The 18,510-nt window shown below is 27.4% G+C and overlaps 1 protein-coding gene across 4 annotated transcripts in view; it reads left to right on the forward strand.

Moving 5' to 3' along the window:
• The window catches only part of Nf1 (neurofibromin 1), a 102,228-nt gene that overhangs the window by 44,279 nt on the left and 39,439 nt on the right, over nt 1-18,510 (forward strand). For all 4 annotated transcript variants that reach the window (XM_016054481.3, XM_016054483.3, XM_016054484.3 and 1 more), the window contains exons 21-30: nt 308-479; nt 3,656-3,795; nt 5,663-5,995; nt 6,850-7,022; nt 8,552-8,763; nt 11,278-11,361; nt 13,084-13,256; nt 15,900-15,992; nt 16,110-16,240; nt 17,570-17,744. In XM_016054481.3, coding sequence (XP_015909967.2) covers nt 308-479; nt 3,656-3,795; nt 5,663-5,995; nt 6,850-7,022; nt 8,552-8,763; nt 11,278-11,361; nt 13,084-13,256; nt 15,900-15,992; nt 16,110-16,240; nt 17,570-17,744 — 1,686 coding nt within the window. The remainder of the gene's footprint in view (nt 1-307; nt 480-3,655; nt 3,796-5,662; nt 5,996-6,849; nt 7,023-8,551; nt 8,764-11,277; nt 11,362-13,083; nt 13,257-15,899; nt 15,993-16,109; nt 16,241-17,569; nt 17,745-18,510) is intronic.

Below are 18,510 nucleotides of genomic sequence, written 5' to 3' on the forward strand. Positions count from 1 at the left end.
TTGCTAATCCTTATGATTTGGCCCAACTTCCTTCCACGTTTTATCCATCTTTTATAAATCACTCTATACATTAGTTCAAATGTGAAATTAAATTTACAAATCTGTTGATCAAATTTTGTAATTTTTAGTACACAACTATGAATTTCTCATATGAAAATAAAATTAGAATAATTAAATCAACTAAGAACTTGTTTTGTGTAATTGAAATACATTTATTGAATTGAAAAACAAATATTGTAATTATTGTAAAAATTAAATTACAACCAATGAACTTGTACTAGCTATGTAATGAAATTTTAATTTACAGGTTTGTTGGACAGTTGTTACGTTTGTTAGTGTGCCACAATGAAAAATTTGGTACTCAAATTCAAAAGCATGTTAAGGAACTTGTTGCTCATGAAATGAGTCCCACATTGTATCCAATTCTTTTTGATCAAATAAAAGCTATTGTAGAAAAGTTTTTTGATTTGCAGGGTCAAGTAAGTTGTTTACTTTTATTTCTATATATAATTAATAAATAAAAGCAGTCTTTAAAAGTCAATTATTTGTGATAATATCAGATTCATTGTAGAAAGTTTTGAAACTTGTTATGTTCTTAACAAAGTAATCACTTAATAAGCAAAATATTACAGTTAAAATATATTTAAGCAATGAATTAGTCAGAATTTTTTGGTTACAAAGAAGAAAAACATAAGTCTTGCTTCTCATGGTTATAGCTTTTTAAGCATGAAAAGCTGTAAAGAAGGAAATGAAGTTGTGCTTTAATTAGTTTGTAGGAAAAAGTATTAAAAATAAATGTATATCAAAAACATTTTTTTTTTTTAAATTTATATTCCTTGCTAAAAATTTTATAATTTATATATTTTCTTTCTCCAAAAAATAAGAATATTCTTTTCTTGTCATATTAACTCCCTGATATGTTTTTCTTTCCTTTTTATGTTTTTCTATAATAACTTGGTTATAGAACAGAATGAAACAATAGAGTTTAATTATATAACAACTCCATTTCATGGGACTGAGTACAATTTGACTGTTAGCCAATATTTTCAATAAAATCATAAAAAATTTTACTATAGGAAGTAATTATTTTTTACAAAAGAAGTTATTTTAATGAGAAGTATTCTGATAAAAGAGATTGAAGTATGCAAATTAGTTCTCGTAGCTTTTGTTAGGCAAATGCTGAAGACTTATAAAAATTGTATATATTTAAGATACCTCAGAAAAGTTACATAAAGCTAAAATCGTTAATTATGGGGTATTTTCGGGAAGTAAATATACTTCACCATTAACAACAAAGGAGAAGTCTACGTGAGTCCATGGGCAATACGGAATATAACCTTAGAGGTTTCACTTTTTCCTTGAGATTATTCGTTATTTTTTATGTTTAGCTTCGTTTCAGCAGCGTGTCTTCTTAATGTCTGCATCAATTCAGAATACCACCAGGTGTAAAGAGTATTCCGTAATAAGTTTTCTTCATGCAAAAGGTTACGTTCGATATACAAAAGGCATATTATTCAAAACAAGCACAGGGCTTGATGACAGGAGAAGTTTGCTTGTTGCATGGCAACGTTCGTCCTCATGCAGAGTTTTAAATGGAAAATTTCAGATCATCCATCATACAGCCTGTATCTTGTACCCAGCTTCTCTCAATTATTCCTTTACTTAAAAAAAATATTTTGCAGAGCAAATTTTTCACAACGATGATGAAATTATAACTTAAGTTGAAATAGGGTTCCAACAACAGGCAGCAAAGTTCTAAGATTGTGGAATACAAACGATTGTACCCAGACTTAACAAATGCTTTGACAATGACAGCAACTATGTCATAAAATAAGGCATGTACTAATAAGTTATTTGTAATGTATTTTTAATCAATTAAAATTTTATCAAGTGAGTAAGCAGCATTGTACCTTTGCTTTTTAAGAAGGCCTCATAAAAAATCAAAGTACAGCTCATCTATTTCATAGTAAATTTCCCTGCCACTACTGAAGCACAAAATAGTATTCTAGTAAGAGCAAAAGTGCTTAACATCGGAGAGCGATGCTCATTAAATACTAGTTATGCAGTAAATGACCCTTACAAAGGAGGACAAATATTAACATTTTACTTCTATGCTCCCTGCTATTTAAATTTTACTTCTAAAACTAATTACAGGGATGTGATTCTTTCGCGAATTTCTGCTTTTTTTTCAGATTTTCCCATTTTTTCTGCTAATTTCCGTGGAAATTTTTTCTGCACAATTCAAAATATTTTATGAGGAATTTAATTTTCCACAGAGCGAAAGTATTGAAGTCCTCATTCCTCCCTTTGAAGTTTCTCTGAAAATCATTTCCTTCGGATAAAATTGGTTGACCTTTATAATCAGGGATGAGATTTTTTCTCTTTTGTCTCTACCCTTTTTATCAAAAACTCCGATTCTATAAAAGTTTTTTTTTAAATATCCCGCTTTTTTTTTAAAATTCAGTCGTTGAAGCTAACTCTTCTGCATTTTTACTTATTTTAGCCGTTTTCTTCACTTTTACGCACAGAAAATAAGATTTTCCGTATTTTTATCCGTCCGCTAGATAGCTCATATTTTCGTAATTCAGACGTCACTAATTCCTTTCTCTGGCATGAAAGCGAACGAAAAAAAATAGAGGTGGATTTGTGGTGAAAAGATTTATTTGCTCATTCAATTAATCTTGTAAATTTTTATTTATTATGTCTAAACAAAAACAATACAAACAAGCCTTTTAGAAATCCCAAGTCCAGACTTTGTTACGCTGTTTAAATATCGTACATTATGATTCTTATTTACGAGATTTAAAAATCCAATATCGCGTTCTGTTTTTATGCATTTTTAAAATCGCGATTTTATTATCAAACATCGATTTTCGTATTTACCTGATTTAAAATTTGCGTTGCGATTCTTATTCAGGCGTTTTAAATATCGTTCATTGCGATTCTTATTTACGAGATTTAAAAATCCAATATCGCGATTTGTATTTGCGTGCTTTTAAAGCCCTATTTAGCTATTCGTATTCACGTGAGCTTAAAATCCAATGTCATGATTCGTTTTTGCGGTTGTAATATCAAACATCGATTTTCGTAATTAAAAATTAGAGGATGGGATTCGTATTCGCGCGATTGAAAAATTATGCATCATGATTCATATTTACGTGATCTAAAAATTACACATCATGGTTTAAATTTTTGCATTTTTTAAATTCGATATAGAGTTTCATATTCACGTGATTTAAAAGCCTCATATCGGGATTCATATTCATACAATTTTAAAACTAATCATCAGGATTTATAATCACATGGTTTACAAGTTTAAAAATCGCACTTTTTTTGTCAAATTTTTATATATATATATATATAATATTCATTCTTGAATTTCCTCTTTTTTACTTTCTGACTACTCTTCTGACTTATATTATATATTTGTTTTAGGTTGGAAAATAATAATTTTATTTTATTATATTTTAATAACTAATTCACATGTTAAGATGTCTTTTGCTAAATTACGATTTTTTAGGTTTATTTAGTTCGCACAGCTTTTTAAAGAAAACGACGGTATACGTAACCAAGTTTATATTTTAGTATTTGTTTGAAGTTAATAATAGTTATTTTATGTTACTGTATTCACTCTGTTTTACTGTATTTTTTGTAGGTAATTGTCACTGAACCTAATACTCAATTTATTGAACATATTATCTTCATCTTAAAAAGTGTGTTAGAAAATAAAGTTGATCATACTGCAGAACATTTGGGAGTTAGTAGCATAGAAGGCATGATGTTAGCTATTGTAAGGTAACTTTTTTTTTTTAATTTTTGCAAGGATTACTCTTCAAATCAATATATTTTTTGAAAAATGGCATTTCCTATTTTGGAGCAAGTTTTATGGTGCTTCTTATTAATTGCCTTAACCCTTTGATGCATAATTTTTATTAAACATTTTTGTCAAACATTTTTGTCACACTTTTTTTTCTTTATTTTGTATTAACTTAGTTCAATACAATTGAAAATTATTATATTTAGCATTTTAATATAATAATGGTTAGGAAATATAGCATAAAACATCTTTGTCTTTTTCTGCATTAAAGGTAAAATCTTCAAAACATGACTCACTTCCAAACAAAAAGTTTTCACCTTTGCAGTTATTTAGATTTAATCAAAACAGTTATTCATCATTGAAATTTCTTTAATTTACAATATTAAATATTGATAAATTTTTAAATATAAATGGAAGAAGAAAAAAATTTCCTGACTACTTATTTTTTTTTTTTTTTTTTTTGGATTTTATATTTTAGTACAAATATAATTCTGATAATCTTAACAGATGTTTCTTACAGATTTTTTAGTAACTATTAGACTGTTTTTTTTTTTTTTAATTAAAAAATACATTTTTACTTGCAATTAGACTTGCATCAGGAGAAAGAAATACAAAAGGACACCAGTGTCCCATCTGCATCAAAGAATTAAGAACCTTAGTTTCACTTAAATAGGCAGATTACTTCTATCAGGGCTGATTGTGCTCCGGAAAAAATCCGGATTTTTCGCTAACCGGAAGTTTCTGGAGATTGAAGGTCCAGAGGTTTAAAAAAATCATTGATCACAGAAGTTTCCAGAAATCAAATTTTCAAAGGTGGAAGTTAAAAACACAGTTTATTTTATTTGTTTGTAAGGGAGAGCCAGAGAGATACTTTATAAGCTTATAATCATGATTAATATTCATTTTTTATCAGTAAATAGTTGTTATAATAATAAACTCAAGAAAAAAAGACATATTTGTAAAATTTTAATTACTTCTCCAGGTCATCATAGGTATGTGTAAATGGTATAGGTATGTGTAAAATTGTAAATATATTTTAAGTAAACTAAGAAATATTGAGAAAAAGGAAAAATAAACTTTTTTGAATTTTTTTCAATTTAAACTTCTTTTTTAACTCAAGAAATTTTCCGGAATTTTGGCTTGGGCTCACAATCACCCCTGTTCTATATTATTCAATTTTCATAAAATATAGTTTGAAACATGAATTGAAGATGTTAGGATTTTAAATTTAAATAAATCAGAGGGTTGACTTATACACCCGTAATAAAGTCAGACATTTGTTGATCAGGAAATATCAGTACCTTATGAGCAATGAGATAAATCTGAATAACTCTGTATCAATTTACCACTTTCAAAAACTATTTTTTAATATATACAATTAATTTTGCATTTTTTAAAATTATATTTCTTTATATCTGAAGGTTTTTCTAGAAACACTGAATTATATTTAAAAAAATTTAGATTAAGAAAAGTTAACATAATTTATACTGGAGAATTTCGAAATGTACAACACAATGAAAACTTTACAATTATACCATAAAGTTACAAATTTAAAAATTCGAGAACATCTTCTGTGTCGAATTCAATAATGATATGCATCTTTATTTGTTGGCAAATATGTCATATCCAGAGATAACAATGTGAATTATTTTTAACTTTAAACGAATTTTGTAGGCTTAATTTTTTTTTTAAATTTTTATATTTGTATTTTCAATAGTCAACTTATATACCTGATGTATCAAAAATTTGTTATTTTGTAATAAAAAATAGGGGGTCGATTTATACATCGAGATGTATGTTATATCTTTTTAATTAGTTTTCTCCTGTCTTAATTTATTATTCCAGGTACGTCCGCCACTTAGATACCACTGTACATGCTATTCAAATTAAGACAAAGCTTTGCCAGCTGGTTGAAGCCATGATGGTTAGGCGAGATGATTTGGCATTTCGTCAAGAAATGAAGTTTCGCAATAAACTCGTAGAATACCTTACTGATTGGGTGATGGGCAACAGTCATCAACTGGCTCCCCCTAATTCTGGAGATGTCACAACTTTAACAAGGGATCTTGACCAAGCGTGCATGCAAGCAGTAGCCGCACTTCTAAGGGGTTTACCACTACAGCCAGAAGAGAGTGATCGAGGTGATTTGATGGAAGCTAAATCACAGCTATTCTTAAAGTAAGTCATATTCACTTTTTATTTATCTTGCAGAGTAATCACAGACTAGGGAATTTTAGTAAAATATCTAAAAAATCTCAGTAAATGAATTAATTTAAATTTGAGGTACCTAAAAGTGAAATTTCTTTTCAATTTTCTTGGTACCTTTTTTATTAATGCAATGGCCATCCAGGTGGCTGAACTGTCAGGATGCCTGACTGCAAAACCAATTGTTGTGAGTTTGAGTTGCCCTCAGGGCTTGGATGTTACTCTATGTGTGTTGTCCCCTGTTGTCAGAATATGGCCCACCCTATGAATAGGTATCCATGGCAGTGTGATGTAGGCAATATTGCTCGCCTCTGTGACTTAGGTTCACAGGTGCCCGCCGAGTAATGTTAAATGAGCAACAGCTTCGGCATCTTCCGTTCCGGAAACGAGAGTTCAGTTCCTGCTGTTAGAAGCAAAATTAATGCAATGCAGTTCTATCCAGAATAACTTGTGTTTCTGAAATGAATTGTGTCTTTAGAACTAATTGCTAAATTTGTTTATGATTATTTAAATTGATTGGCAGCGATTATTTCACTAGTTCTGCTGAAATGTTGTAATAACTATATGAATTTGACTTTTGAAAAAGTTGAAATTTTTTTACACTTTAATGATGTAATGTAGAAATCTTAAGTTGTTTTTGTATAATTTTACTTAATCTAATTACGATGCTTTTCATAGTCATTCTGTTTTCCTGAACCTTGTTGCTTCTTGCACGATTTTTTATAACAATTACTCTCTACTCAATTTTATATTTTTAAAGTAATAAATATAGGTCTAATGAAAAAATTCTGAAAAAATCTCCATATTTAATCTCTATGTTCTTTCAGATATTTCTCCTTATTCATGAATTTACTAAACGAGTGTGGTGATTCAACAGAAGATAAAGAAGTTCGGCATAGAGTTAATGTATCCAGACTTAGTGAGCTGAGAACATGCACTATTCAAGCCATGTCAAATCTTTTAAGTGCTAATGTTGATAGTGGACTCATGCATTCTATTAGTATGTTTGTCTTTCTTATCTCTTAAAATTTAACCCATATTTGTATGTTTTAGTATTTTTTATTAAGTTAATACAAAAAAAATTTACATTAAATTAATATAGTGAAGTGAAAATGGAAGAATCATAATTAATCGGAGAAAGCAAAGCTTTCTTGCAACAACCTGTTTGCTCAATGGGCAAAAAGCTAACATTGTGCCCTGACCGCCTTTACTTCCCAGATAATCTACTATTCATATAAAGTTAAATTGGCTTCAAGCTGTCACCTAAGATGGAGACTAGTTCTTCACTTTTTTTCCAACTCTTTATTGTTGCTACTTAATGTCTCCTTAACTGTGTGTAATCCCTAACTTTTTTTTATATATTTCGTTGAATTGTGATGAATTTCAAGCATATCATATAATGTTCTTCGCTCTGTAACCTGTTGAATTTTTAGCATTTGAACATTTCCAACTCTATTCTTTTTTTAAAATGATGCCATCTTGTTTTAAGAAAATCTTTACACAAATGCTTTGCAAAACATAATACTTTCATAGCTGCTAACACTACTGGAATTTCCAGTGGGCTACTAGATTTTGCCACTTTTTCCTGGTCTTTTGGTTTATTAAAAATTCTCCTGGTTTTTGTACATTTCAGAAAATTACCTAAACTTGAGTAAGTTTCCTGAAAAATCCCTATTAAAATAAAATTTTTGCACTTTGCTTGAATACTTAAATAAGTTTTACTAATACAGTAGGGAACCGATTATCCGGAACGATCGGGACCGTCGCTATTCCGGATAACTGATTTTTCCGGTTTTCTGAATCGCTGCAAAAAGCCGTTTTTTTATTGTTAAACCCAACTTTTAAAAAAAAATGGAAATAATCTTAAAAAGAAGAAAAAACGATGAAGTAATACACTAATGATTATTTCCAAAATAATGGAAAGGTAAACATCTTTCAAAAAAGAAAGAAAAATCCTAAAATCTTATGATGAAAAAAAAATTTAAAAATGGGGGGGAAATTTATCGAATTTCGTTCCGGTTTTTTGGTTTTCCGGTTTTCTGAGTTCCGGATAACGAGTTCTGTACTGTACTTGTTAAAGTGAGCCTCATTTATAAAAATCTTTCAACTATCTTTGATGAATTAAATGCCTATTAATATTCAAACTTACAAGTAAACATAATACATAACATTTCAAGTTCATTTAATGTCAATCATGACTGGAAAGTATTGTAGTATTTATTTTGATGACTATGAAAATTCCTGAAATTCCCTATGTGTAAAATATTTAGTACATTAAGCAGCGATTATGAAATTTATGTTATTCCATAAAATCTACTGGATTTTTTCATATCCAAGTTGGCCGCTATGTACTTTGTATGGCAATAAATTTTCATGGTGGACCAGAGGGATAGTTTTAGATGAGTTATTAATCCCAGTGCTTATCTGAAAATTAGTAATTTTTATGCTAATGAACTTAATCCTAGTTAATGTTTTATCAAAGAATAATTGTTTTACTTTCAATTTTATTAAATTGATTTATATTTTTAGGCTTAGGGTACCATAAGGATCTTCAAACCAGAGCAGCTTTCATGGAAGTTCTCACCAAAATTTTACAGCAAGGAACAGAATTTGATATGCTTGCAGAAACTGTGTTAGCGGATAGATATGAACAGTTAGTTCAGCTTGTTACGATGATTGGTGATAAAGGAGAACTGCCTATTGCAATGGCTTTAGCTAGTGTTGTCATGAATCCTCAAATGGTGAGCAACTTAAATTTGTTTCATTGCTAAACTTATAGTTTCAAGCATTTATTTTAGTAAATAATTGACTTTAATTGTTAACTATCAGGCTTAAAAGGATAATTTGAAAACATTGAATTAAAACTTAAATTACAGTCTGACCTCTATTTAACGAACTCGCTGAATCCCGATAATAAGTTCATTATATAAATATTCGTTAAATAGAAAATCATCTTTTGAAATACTTAAACGGCACAAAACAGGCTTCAAATTCATAAACACTAGACATAATTAAAATAGCAATGGATGCACCTTTATATTGTAAAGTAGTATTTACTATTTATTTTATAAATCTTAATCATAAAAGAAATCTGCGTGGAAAGCAAGAATAGAGCGAAACATTATCCAGTGTTGCACAATCATGCTAGATACATTTTCAACTAAAAAAAAAGCTAAATTTATGCATAAAATTATAGCTGCATTTATTATAAGAAGAATTTTTAACATACATTACCACATGCGTTCGAAAGTTTAATTGCTACTGATAAAATCCTTTAATTTTGTCGTTTATGTTAGAGTTTTTCGTTTGAAATGCGAAAAAAAAGAATGAGTGATTTTACTGCTTTCTCTAAAAGTTAAATGGGTTCAAAATTCAATTCAAGATTATTTCCCCCATAAAATGTATTGACAAGTTTAAAATGTTCTGAAATATTTTGGGAAATCGGAAAAGTGGATCTCAAAGAAAAGTTTGTTAAATAGAAAGTTCACTATGTGGAACTTATTTTACGGTGAAATTTCCAAAATGTTCTTGGTTCCTTGAAAAAATTTACAAAATGGAAGTTCGTTACATAGAAGTCCGACTGTATTAGTTTTTTTTATAGTTTTTCATTATTTTAATTCTAAAAGATGAAAGTAAGTTAGCACTTTTCCTGCTTACTAACTTAAAGATATTACCAAACATGTATATTTGTGTAAATAATTGGTAATAGTACATTGTTACATATGTTAAGGTTTGTATATTGGCTTTATTATTTTAGTTCTGACAAGATAAACAAATTGTCTCTTCCCATGCTTAAAAATTAATTGCTAAAACAAAACATATATATTTTGTATAAAAAAATAAGAATACATTAAATTATCTGTTAGTATATAACTTAAACTTTCTTTATGGTTTCCTTTATTAATTTTGATGAGATAAGAAATAAGTTACTTCATTTGCATAAAAATTCAAAGCTATGACGAAACATATGTGTTTTGTATAAATAATTGAGAATTCATTAAATTATCTGCTAATATATAACTTGAGGTTTGTTTAATGATTTTATTATATTAATTCTGATGAGATAAAAATATGTTATTATTTCACATGAATAAAATTTCAAAGCAATAACAAAACATATGTATTTTGTATAAGTGAAAATATATTGAATTATCTGATAGTATGTAACATAAGGTTTTGTTAATGTTTTCATTATTTTTATTTTAATGAGATAAAAATATGTTATCACTTCCCATGCATAAGAAATCAAATATGTAAGAACATTTGCTTATTTTAATGAAATAATCAAAAGTATTTTTAGTCATTTGTTGGTACATAAGTTAGAGTGTATTTCAAACTTATTTTTCTGCATGAGGTATCATGTTCTTTGGCTACTTATTTAAAATTCTATAAACAGGGTATCCGCGCACCTAAAAAATCATGGAAAGTCATGAATTTCAGTATTGAACAAAATTTGTCATGAAATGTCATGATTTTAACTATTTTTTTTTTAAAAATCATGAAAAGTCATGGATTTAGGTCGCTGAAAAATCTAACTTTTAAAATGGAATTTAACTTCCTCCCCCCAATTTCATGGTGTTCTGAATATCTGGATTTGTAACAAAATCCCCACTCACAGTCATATTTTATTAAAATATTAAATGTTGTAATTGTGTTCTTTCAGAAAATGAAAGAAAAAACATTTCTGGAGCGAATTATTTTTTAAACTTTTGTGATTTCAGAATTTTTGTTATTATTTATTTTTTTTATTTTATCAATTTAAAATTCTATCTGAAGCAAGTAGCCAGTCATTGGCAAATTTTTTTATTCCAAAATTAGAACAGAAAAATCAGGAGTATTTCTTTCCTTACCGATGAACAAGAAAATTCTCTGCAGAGGAAAAAAAAATTATTTGCTTTTGTATTTTTTTCAGCTATTTTATTGCTTCAACTCTTTTTCTTTACTCTGTTTTTTAAATTTAAAATCTATAAATATGAAGATTCAGAGTATAACTATTTTGGTTATACCTATCATTTCAATGAATGTTATTATAATGATTTTTTAAATTTATTGTTGTGTTTTTGTCAGAGAAAATAGGTAACTTTGTTAAGTCATGAAAAATTCTTGGAATTAGTCATGAAAAATCATGAATTTGAAAATCTAAAATGAAGCAGATACCCTGTATAAACCTGTGATAAAGTTTGTTGAAAAATTTGCTTACAATATTTTTAAGATTTTTTTTTTAAATTAGAATTTTTGCTATTTATATGTTTTAGGATGAATTGGCTAGAGTATTTGTAACTCTGTTTGATGCTAAGCACTTGTTAGCCCCCCTACTGTGGAACATGTTCTACAAAGAAGTAACTATATTTTATTTACATTATATGAAGTTGCAAATTTACTATATGATGTGTGTATGACTATTTTAGAGTAATAAAAAAATTTCCCTCAACTGAAATGCTCAATTAAAAAAAGTTTGTTTTTTGCAAAATTTGTGTTGGTTTGGTGTTGGTTGTAAATCCAAAATTATTGTTCATCCAAATTAACAAATTCTAACAATTTTTTAATGCGTATTAACAGTCACTAATTTAATAAAATAAATGAAATGTTTGATAATTTTATTAATTGCTCATTCAATTGATTTTATTAAAAAAAATTATGTGAAATGATTTATTTTAATAAACTAATGGCTTTATGTGCTTTCAAAGAACTATCAGCAAACTCTTTTAGTGAAAATAACATTTATTTTTTTAAGTTACAACTCTTTTATATTCAAATTTAAAAAAGCACTTTTTCATTGAATTAGTAGTAATAAAATTATAGCTGGTAAAATTAGTACTAGAGTCATAACATTCTTTTGCAAAGTAGTACAGAGCTCTTAAATTTAAATATTTATTAAATATGTAATTCACTTTTTTAAAAATATGAATTATCAGTATTTATTTCAATTACCGATGGAATATAAAAACACAAAGTTAGACTGAAAACCATTAATGTACCAATATAAATTCTGTATGTTATATTGTTAATTTATCAACTACTAGTTCCAAAATTTTTCATATTAGGAACTTTCACCATTGAATTTATTGTTATTTTATTGTACAGTCAGACCTTGATATCTCGAACTTGAAGGGAGAGGAAAAAAATTTCGAGATACCGAAAATTCGAATTATCGAAAATAGCATGTTATCGATGGTAGAATAAAGAAAAATGCTCCTTACATACCTTATTTACCATTCCATATTTATTCTAAAAGCACCTTTTTACACTTTCATTTAAAAAAAGATTCAATTGTTGTTTGCTTTAAAAATGTGTAAGAAAGTTTCTCTATAAAACTTTCTAAGTGAACTATAGCTTTAAATGTCTCCTCAGACATATTTGGCTGCATCTCAATAAATCTCCTTACAGTGTCCACTGCAGAAAGTGCATGTTTTTTAGTAACATTGAGCAGTAAATCTTAGATTTCCTCATCCTCTTCTTCTGATAGTTCACAAGAGGCTTTCCTTTGAGCAATGATATCATTGTCATCCCACTGATCACACACTGTTACTGCATCATCTACGTTTACAAAGTCATGAAATTCCATGTCATCTAGTTTCATGAGTCCGGTCAATCTGTCCCAATCATTTTCAGTGTAGTTTTCAGCAGAATTAACGATATTGATTGTTTGACTACTTTCGTGATCTTTAATGAATCCAGCATTCTTGAAGCCATTCATTATCGTATCGAAAGATACATCATTCCATGCCACTGACGTCTTTATGTCCATTTTTTTTAAAAAGTTTATCATTATGAGAATTGGTTTTCTATTCTTAAAATTCTTCATTTTTTGGGGGGGAATATTTTTTTATTTTAAGGAAAGAAATCTGGAAAAAAAAATTCAAGTTATCGAGGGATTAGGAAAAAAAATCGTGAAATCAAGTTTTTTTTTAACTTTGAGTGTATAGGAAATTTGAAGGGAATTTTTTTTTCTTCAAGATATCGAAAAGTTCGTGAAATCGAGGTTCGAGTTAGCGAGGTTCGACTGTATTTATTATTCTATTGTCGATAATATTCATTCTTTCATTGTTTACTGTTTTTAGGTAGAAGTAACAGATTGTATGCAAACATTATTTCGAGGAAATAGTCTTGGTAGCAAAATTATGGCATTCTGCTTTAAGATATATGGTGCAAGTTATTTGTTAAGTTTGCTTGATCCATTGTTAAGTCCACTTTTAGATCTGGCTAACGTTAGCTACGAAGTTGATCCAGCTAGGTAAAAACATTATAATTTTTTTTAACTATGTTTAAAAAGTTACTTGCTTCAATACTTTTCCTTTTTGAAAAAATTATGTAAAAGTTTTGAAGCATTTGGTTTTTAAGTAGAAAATGGTTTAACTTTCTATAAAAAATTTCTTTTAAGGAAATAAAAATTTGTGTGCAAGCTCATTAACATCATAAAATATAATAACAAATTTTACTCATCATGCTATTTCAGTACCTTTTTTTTTTTTTTAATTGGGTCATGCGTATGAGGTCTGATTAAACGAGAAAGTTTAAAATTAAGTATAAATTATTGTGTATGCATATAAGCTCATTTTCATATCTTTTTAATGCCAAAAGTTACAATTACAATAACTTAACTCTCTCATTTGCATTTTTCTTTGTCTAGTGCTGCTGAGTTCCCCCCCCCCCATAAAATCCTTATTGATCTCTTTAAGTTCAGCATTATGAATGTTGAAATTAATTGTGATTAAATCTTGCAAGATTAGACTTGTATTTAATGATTTATTTTTCTAAAATTGTCCCTTAATGCATCTATTTAGCAACATTACATAGTTCTTTTACCCCCTTGCTTATTACATTTAATATATTCTTTTTCTTAGTTAAAAAAATGTCAACAAACATGCAAAATTACATAAATATTTATTTTTCCGGGATAGTCACTAATTGGAATTAGCATATAATATGGATCTTTTTAAACTGCAGTACAAGGTCTTTGAAGTATAATTTTTTTTCATACCTACATCTAACTTACCCAAATTTATCTAGTGTTTAAGCACATATGTTTATTAATCACTAGCTGAATACCTGTTCTTCGTACATGGTGAATAAAAATAAAATCAATCAGTACTGAATAACACTATGAAATCATGCACAAAACTGAAAGGCACATACTAACATAATTAAAGTGTTTAGTGGAAGAACCATGTAAGTGAAATTGTTAGGGGATTTAAGAATCGTTGGAAATAACATGAAGGGTTGCATTATATGGGTATGTTTAATGTAACACAATTGTTTTTGGTTTCACTTTAATCTTGATGTAACCCATCCACATTAGTTTTTAGTATACTTGCATGATTTTTATTTTTAAATTAGGTAGTAATAAATAAAATAAGATAATGAATTATTAGTCCTACCTTCTAATAAATGGGCAATAAAATTGTTCGGAAACCATTTTTTTTTCCTGCTTACCCTGATTATAGCCTCTGTGAAAATGTCAATAACCTGGTTTTTCTACAAAGCTCTTCAATTTTTAACCTTACAATAATTTCATTTTTATTTATTTATTATTATTTGCAGCCTTTCTAGGTGGCTTTATGTTATTGTATTAAACACGTTTTTATAGTTCATTCCATCAGAATAAAGATTAACTGTGTTTAGCATCACTTGTCGTGATGATATTATTAGCGGCCAACTTATGATTGTCAAAATTTACCATTTTCAAGTAATTATGTCCAGTATATATCCCCTTCAAGGGTCCATAAACACTTATTTCCACCGTATCGGCATTAAAACTGATTAGTATTGGTGCAGTTTTAATAATCTATGATATATCTACATATTACTTTAAAACTATATGAGAATATTAACTATTTGTTGCATAACCCTTCAACATTTGAGTTTTATGCAATATACATTTATCAGTGGGAGAAAAGTAAAGCCTAAATCTTAAAAACTGACAGAATTCTTATAAAACCTTGATAAGGATCTTGAGCATGACCATTTCATTGATTTACTGTTAAAAATACTTATAAGTGGTAGTTAAAAAAAGTTCTGTTAACTCTAATTCATTAAAATATTAATTCACTACATTTGCTACCACTACTAAAATATTTTCTGAAATCCATTGTAATTCTCATTAAAACTGCGCCAGTTATCATAATACCAGTAGTATGTATTACCAAAATTAATTCTGCTTCATCTGCGTATGGTAATTTTCTACGAATCTCTTGAAATCTTAGCTAGCAAATATCACTGATGTAATCTTTAAAATATGTGTAAAATCTATATGTGAATTATCTATAGCTAATTTTAAAACAATGTCATATGCTTAACCAATCAGAATATTTCATTTCATTTTTCTCTCATCCTACTCGAACGGTTCAACGTAAAATGTTCTAGCATCAACTGTGACCTCCCTCAGGCTTCAAACTATCAGCATGGTGAATTTCATCGCTTTCAGTCGGATGATTTAGAATTCTATGAAGGATGCACACACAGACCGACATTCATTTTTATTTATGAATTACAAATATATGGCTCATTAATCTAAAACAGGAAATGTTTGTAGGAATTTTATCTGAAGCTTATTTATTTCTAAACTATTATTGTTTCCTGAATGAATGAAACAAGCTAAATTACATAAAAATTTAAATTTCTATGATATTCACTAATTAAAATTAGCATATAAACTTAGATATTTTTAAACTGTAGTATAAGGCCTTTGAAATATAATTTGTTATCCATACCTCTATCTTAAAACCTACCTAAATTTATCTTTTGTTAACGCTCATTTGTTGATTTATCATTACGAATAAATTGCTTACACTGAAAATATCTATTGATCTTTTATCTTAAACTTATTCATTTCAAAAGTATAATTTTTTTTAAATGATATTGTTTATTTCTATTAAAGACTTGAGGACGGTGAAGATGTTGAAGAAAATAGACGGAATTTGCTATCAATCACTCAAAAAGTCTTCAATGCGATTGTTTCTTCTGCTGATAGGTATAATCATTTCTAATAATGTATATTGCATTTGTTCATTTCTAATAATGTATATTGCATTTGTTCATTTCTACATTCGTAGGAGACACTAAATTTTGTTTATCGATATTTTCTTAGATTTCCTCTTCAACTTCGAAGCATGTGTCATTGCTTGTACCAAGTTCTAAACAAAAGATTTCCAAATTTTCCCCACAATATTAGTGCTGTGGGTACTGTAATATTTCTACGTTTTATTAATCCAGCTGTGGGTAAGTCTTCACGTAATTGTTATGTCCAACAGTTTTTAATATTTAGCTGTTGATAATTATTACTATAAATTTATATTGATCTTATTAATATATATTGCAATAATTTAATACACCCTCTTGATTTTTCTTCATATTAAAAAATATGTTATTTAAAATTATGAGAAAAAACAATCTAGCTCAAAAAACATATTTCTGACATAAATAAATTTTGAACCACGTTTTAATTTTTTATGTTGAAGAGATGGTGTGAAAAAAAGTTTAGGTGGTGAAAATATTTTTATCAGTAAAAAATTCTTGAAATTTTTCAAAAATTTTTAATAAAGTCTTTTAAATATATATAGAGAGAGAGATTAGAATTTTTTTTTTTTTTTTAGATATTTTGCTAAAAACCACATTTTAATTTCTTGCTGATATATTGTGTGGAGAAAAAATTGAGGTGGTTAAAATTGATTTACCTGTGAAAAATTCTTGAAATTTTATGAAAATTTTTCTTCAAAAATTGTTTCAATACAAATTTTTAATAATTATATATATATTGGTATATTTTTTTATTAAGTATTGTGATAAAATCCACATTTCACTTTTTTTTATATTGTATGTTGATAAAGATGATATATTATATAGAAAAAAATTTGATGTGGTAAAAATTTATTTACCTGTAAAAAATTCTTGAAATTTTACAAAAAGTTTTCTTCAAAAATTGTTTCAATAAAATTTTTTTAATAATTATTTATATATATTTCCAGTGTTTTAATTGTTCAATTACATAGTTCTCATATTTTTCCTTCTAATAAAACCGAAAATAAGGAAATCAGCTTTAAAAAAAAATATGTAGACACTATTAACCTATGAACCACCGTTTGTAGTTATGCCTGTTAAGTTGAATCAAATTTTACAATGGAAAACTAGTCGCAGTTTTCGTCTATAAAATGTTAAAAAAAATTTTAATCAAGTACTTTTTTTTACTAAAAATTTTTATTAAGATCTGTGATGTGGTACCAATGAGTTCTTTTCGTTTTGGTCCATTTTAAATGGAATGAGTCATTTTTTATATATTTAAAAACATCAAATTTTAACCATGATATTTTTTGTATCCTTAATGTTTTTCTTAATTCTAGAAATGTTTTTTTTTTTTTTTTTTTTTAATTCTAAAAAAATTCTCATCAAATTTTATGAGGAAAATATAACTTGGACTCTGAGACCTGAAACGCTTTCTTGTGTTAGAAATTGCAAAGTCCTATCTCTTGGATCAATTATTCGATTTCCTTTATTTTCATTATCCTCAAATATGACTTGTTTGTTTCTTCTTATTGAGATTTTTGCTTTTAGTATCACCCTTTGAGATGGGAATTGTAGACAAACAGCCATCTGTACGAACTAAACGAGGACTAATGTTAATGTCCAAAATTCTGCAAAATATTGCCAATCATGTTGAATTTATGAAAGAACAACATATGCTTTCTTTCAATGACTTTCTCAGGGCAAATTTTGAACATGGGCGAAGGTACTTTATTTTTTATTACTACTTTGTTATGAGTTTGTCTAATTATATTATTCTTTTTTGTTGTAGATTTATATTTAAATTTTCTGTGATAAAAAATTTTCTTAATTTTTAGTGGCATAATTTATTTTTTAGATATAAATAGCTGCATAGTTACTGGAACTAAATTTTTTTACCAAAAATTTTGTAAAGTGTGCATTTTACAAGTTATTATGGCTTAATATAATGCAACAGTTGCCAATCCCAAAATTTACATCTTCACATTCCATTTACAAACCTTACAATTTTTTATGTACCTCTTAAGCTAGAACTCTTTTAAAATGTGATAGATAAATTCTGAAAGTACAGTAAAAATCAAGAATCTAAAAAGGGAGTAAATATGTTAAAGATTTTTTTTTTTTTTAATTTTAAAATAATCATTTATCAGAGGTTAGAGAAATGATCAAAAAGTTAAATGAGAAACTAAGAATTAAAAAAGAAAAAAGTTTTGATTAAATTCATGGCTGCTTAGTTTCTAATCTTTCTCCAAGATTCAAAAATTTTTATTTCTACTTAGAATTTAAAAAATAAAATTAAAAATCCAACTCTTATATGACCCTTTGAGAAATGCTCATCTGATACAAATAATTATTTAAAACAAGAAAAGGTTAGTTCCAACTCTATGAGAAAAAAAAAAAATTTTTTTTCTTTTACTTCTCTTAAATTGTGTAATATATATATATATTTTTTTTTAGATAATTAAATTTATGATAAAGAGAAATTAATGAAT

This window comes from Parasteatoda tepidariorum, chromosome 4 (assembly GCF_982258835.1).
Source record: "Parasteatoda tepidariorum strain Cologne lab strain chromosome 4, Ptep-v5.0, whole genome shotgun sequence".
Lineage (NCBI taxonomy): Eukaryota > Metazoa > Arthropoda > Arachnida > Araneae > Theridiidae > Parasteatoda > Parasteatoda tepidariorum.